Below are 4,890 nucleotides of genomic sequence, written 5' to 3' on the forward strand. Positions count from 1 at the left end.
GTTTGCCTTATTCCATATTATATATTTACTCGCATGTCATACTCAAATTTAATGCTATTTAAATTTGGATAAGAGCTCTTGTTATGAAAGTAATCTAAGTTAAGGCATCATTATATGTCTTGTTATTTATTGTCTATGGCCGTTTGGAGCTCCGCTTCGTACTTGCATCAGTGAAATGCTGGAAAGGGTATTAAGAGGCGAATGGTCGTAACAATTTGGGGGCCCGTCCGGGATCTGTTTTGCCGAGTAAATCAAAGTGACCGTTAAAAGCTAAAGTTGTTATAAGCTTATTTTTCCGTATGTTTATCATTTTGCCTTCCATATGTTTATTAGTATTTTTACGTGAAGTGTTAATGTTAAAAATACGGCGCTGTGCTCTTTAAGAATAATCAGATACGTATTAAGAGTTATTTTTATTTGTTAGTGAATGCTTTCGTTCATTTTTATTTTATTTACGTCTTGAAGTTAAAATTTTCTCGATTGTATAGTTTTGAATATGGAGCCTTTCAGCATTAGTGATTTTTCCAGTAAACCAAGTGTGCATTATTTGCGTAATCATCGTATGAGAAAGGATGACTGGTTGGCTATAGCAGTGAACTATGACATTTCTGTTAAAAAGGTGTGGAGGAAATCTCAGATTAAGAATTTTGTTATAAATGCTTTGGTTGAGGAGGAGACTTTGCCTGAGGAAGCTTATGATTTATTAGATGAAGAGGGATCCCAGTTAACTCTCAAGCAGTTAGAATTGCAGTATGCTCGTGAAAAAGAGGAGAGAGATAGACAAGAGAGGAAAGAGCATGAGGAGTTGGAGAGGAAAGAGAGGAGAGAGCGTGATGAATTAGAGAGGAAGGATAGGATAGAACGAGAGGAAAGGGAGCATATATATCAATTAGAGCTGTTGGAGAAAAAGAGAACGATAAAAGATAACGTGAGCCAAGGCGATGAAAGTGAACAGGTAATTGATGTTGTTAAGGCTTCTAAAATGATTCAGTTGTTTGATGAAGCGGATCCAGATGAGTTCTTTATGCTTTTTGAAAGACTTGCGCTTAATTTGAAGTGGCCTAAGCGTTTATGGCCCGTAATCTTGCAGCCGTCATTAAAGGGTAAAGCTAGAACAGTTTTCTTGTCGTTAACATCTAGTGAGAGTAATGATTACGACTTTACTAAAGATAGTATCCTGAAAGCTTATGAGCTTACGGCTGAGTATTATCGTCTCAAGTTTCGAAGATGTAAGAAGTTTGATTCGCATTCATATATTGAATATTCACATAATCTTGTTAAATTACATGATAAATGGTATACAGCAGCAAGTGTCACTACCTTAGATGAATATAGGGAGCTCATTTTACTTGAACAGTTCATTAGAGGTGTTCCTATTGATGTTCAGAGATACCTATTTGAGCGTGAGGTTACAACTTTACAAAGAGCAGCTGTGTTAGCTGAGAATTACAGTTTAATTAAACCACATCACCATAGTCAAAGACAATCCAAGAAATCTCCAGGTAATGTATCAGAGGAGAAGAAATCCTCTGGCTCATACAGTAAAAGTCTGTCTGAGGTTAGGTGTTACAAATGTAACCAGCTTGGTCACATGAAGGCAAGATGTCCTAGTAATTATAAGGAGGGGAAGAGCGAATCTTCGGGATCAAATATGGCAATTAGGAAGGTCCAGCAGGAAATTCCTGTTTCTCATTATGATAGGTTAGATAATGAGTTTGCTCCTTTCAAGTTTGATGGGGTGGTGTCAGTGTCAGATGACCTAGGTAGAAGTGTGCCTGTTAGGATAGTACGGGACACTTGTTCTTCTAATAGTCTAATTGTAAAAGGAAAGGTTCCTGGATTGGAAAAGACTTTTACATCCGATAGACTGGTGGTTAGAAGTTTGGGTGGACTGGTAACAGTTCCCTTGTGTAGGTTATATCTGCATTGTGGTTTATTAGCTCGTTATGTCACAGTTGGGGTGGTGGATGAATTGCCCATTCGAGGTGTTGATTTTCTTATGGGGAACGACTTGGCAGGAGGGAAGGTTGTACCTAGTCCCATAGTTGTTGACACTCCATTAGAGGTAAGCCCCGTGGAAGATCCAGTATTGTATCCTTCTTGTGTTTTACAGCGCAGCAGAAGTCTGGCTGTGGTAAAAGTCCCACGAGAGCGTGGAACAGATGTGACCAAGGACGTCAATGTAAGTACTACGTCAGGTACTTTAGGAAAAGATGTTGTTGGTACAGTTGACGTAGATATCAATATTGATAGTTTATTCCAAACTGATAGTTTTGGAGGTAATGTAAAAGAGAAAGAAAGTGTGCTAGAAACTAAGTTTGGTTTGAAGACTGGTAACGTAGTATTGGTAAATACTGTAAACTCAATTGAAAATGAAATTAATTCAAGTAATGTTTTTGATTACTCTGATAATCTTTTTGATATGAAATGTTCTGACATTATAAAAGCTCAACAGGAAGATTTTTCTTTGCAGTCTATTTACAGTGAAGTTGTTGCAGAAGACCAGATCAATACGGAGCCAGTATGCTATTACCTGAGGAATGGACTACTGATGAGGAAGTTCAGATCTTTGCATACTCCGGCTAGTTCAACTTGGGAAATCAGGAATCAGATTGTCATTCCAGGGAGCCTAAGGCAAAAAGTATTACACGTGGCACATATATCTTCTTCACACTTAGGAATAAGGAAGACTTTGAGTGCAGTTCTTCAACTCTTTTACTGGCCTGGTATAAGGAAAAGTGTCACTGAGTACTGTAAGTCTTGTGCAGTATGTCAGCTGGTTGGTAAGCCGAATCAGATTATAAAACCTGCCCCTTTACAACCTATCCCTGTTGTACCTGAGCCCTTTGACAAAGTCATATTAGATTGTGTGGGTCCTTTACCCAAAAGTAAGAAGCAGAATCAATATATGATTACAATGATGTGCAGTTCCATTCGTTATCCTGATGCCTATCCACTGAGGAACATAAGTTCTAAGACACTGATCCCAGTTTTAATAAAATTTTTCACTCAGTATGGTATCCCCAAGATTATCCAGACTGATAGAGGAAGTAACTTTACCTCTGATTTATTTAGACAGGTTATGGCAGCTATGAACATTAAACATACTTTGTCCTCGGTATACCATCCAGAGAGTCAAGGAGCCCTGGAACGGTTCCATCAGACGTTGAAGGATGCCCTTACGAAGTACTGTCAGGAACATCGGACAGACTGGGATGAAGGATTACCATTCGTGTTGTATGCCATCCGCAACAATCGACAAGAAAGTCTTGGATATTCTCCAGCCGAGTTGTTATATGGAAGGAAAGTGAGAGGTCCTTTGGAGATACTCTATGACATGTGGTCAGATCAGACGAAAGAGGTAACATTAGGAGATTATGCTAAGAACTTACAAGGTAAGCTAGAGAGCTCTCGTAAATTTGCACATGACAATTTAAGCATAGCTCAAGATAAGATGAAATTAAATTTTGATAATAAGGCTAAGACACGAAGTTTTAGGCCAGGTGAATCTGTTTTAATGCTAGTACCCATAAGGAAAACATTTGAAAATAGATATGAAGGTCCTTATACAGTGATGAGCAGAAACAAGGATAATTATGTCATCTCTACTCCGGGAAAGAGAAAAAGCGAGAAGATGGTGCATATAAACCTACTAAAAAAGTTTGAGACCCAATGTGACAATGTCAGCTTGATTTGCAAGTCAACTGTGGAAGATAATGTGAAGCTTAGTGAAATAGATTTTCCAGATCGAAGTAAATGCATACATCTAAATAATACACTTGCATTAAATAACATTGACTGTAAACTTAATCATCTCTCATCTCAACAGGCTAGTGACTTGAAAAAGTTATTGGAACTTTTTCCAGAGATCTGTGGAGATGTGCCTACCCAGACATCATTGGTAGATTATCAGCTAGAGCTTAAACCAGGTACAGAACCTCAGAAGAGTGCCCCATATAGAGTTTCCCCTCAAAAGAGAGCCATACTAAAGAAGGAAACTGACTTTTTGCTGCAACATGGTTTTGCGGAGCCAAGTATTAGTCCTTGGGCATCGCCATGTGTTTTAGTTGAAAAACCAGATGGCTCCTATAGACTCTGCACTGACTTTAGAAGACTAAATGAGGTAACTGTTTCGGATTCTTATCCATTACCAAGGGTGGATGACCTCATAGATCAGGTAAGCAATGCTGTATATGTTACAAAGATTGATTTATTACGGGGTTATTATCAAGTCCCATTAGCGGATAACACGAAACCCCTGACAGCATTTACTACTCCAGATGGACTATATCAATATACAGTCCTTCCATTTGGACTTAAGAATGCACCTGCAGTTTTTCAAAGATTGATGGATCAAGTAATCAGCAATATGCCTGGTATTAGAGTATATCTTGACGACATTGTTGTATTTTCAGATACTTGGCTGGACCATCTTTCTATGCTGAAGGATTTACTTAGCAGGTTGAGACAGGCTTGTTTGACAATTAACTTAACCAAGAGTGATTTTGGCCATGCAAAGCTGCAATACCTTGGATATGTGATTGGCAGCGGCGAGGTATCCCCAGTAGCAGCCAAAATAGACGCCATCACCAAGCTAAGCTGCCCAAGATCCAGACGTGAAGTAAGAAAATTCCTTGGGATGGTAGGCTACTATAGAAGGTTTTGTAAAAACTTCTCTGAAGTAGTAGCCCCATTAACTGACTTAACCAGCAGCAAGAGGAAGTTTGTTTGGACACCAGTTTGTGAGGAAGCCTTTCGACGAGCCAAAGATTTCCTAACCAGTAGCCCTGTCCTGAAGGCTCCTGATTTTGGCTCTCCCTTTGCTGTCGAGGTCGACGCTAGTGACCTTGGAATAGGCGCTGTACTCTTGCAGAAAGGGCCAGGTGACAT

The 4,890-nt window shown here is 39.2% G+C and overlaps 1 protein-coding gene across 1 annotated transcript in view; it reads left to right on the forward strand.

The window, feature by feature from the left end:
- The first annotated feature begins 496 nt into the window (after positions 1-496).
- LOC137620910 (uncharacterized) overlaps positions 497-4,890 on the forward strand; it is a 15,733-nt gene continuing 11,339 nt past the window's right edge. The window contains exons 1-3 of the mRNA XM_068351358.1: positions 497-2,279; positions 2,448-2,888; positions 3,132-4,890. The exon at positions 3,132-4,890 is cut by the window's right edge and continues 168 nt beyond it. Of these exons, the coding sequence (XP_068207459.1) occupies positions 497-2,279; positions 2,448-2,888; positions 3,132-4,890 (3,983 nt within the window). The remainder of the gene's footprint in view (positions 2,280-2,447; positions 2,889-3,131) is intronic.

This window comes from Palaemon carinicauda, chromosome 2, assembly GCF_036898095.1.
Source record: "Palaemon carinicauda isolate YSFRI2023 chromosome 2, ASM3689809v2, whole genome shotgun sequence".
NCBI classification, from domain to species: Eukaryota; Metazoa; Arthropoda; class Malacostraca; order Decapoda; family Palaemonidae; genus Palaemon; species Palaemon carinicauda.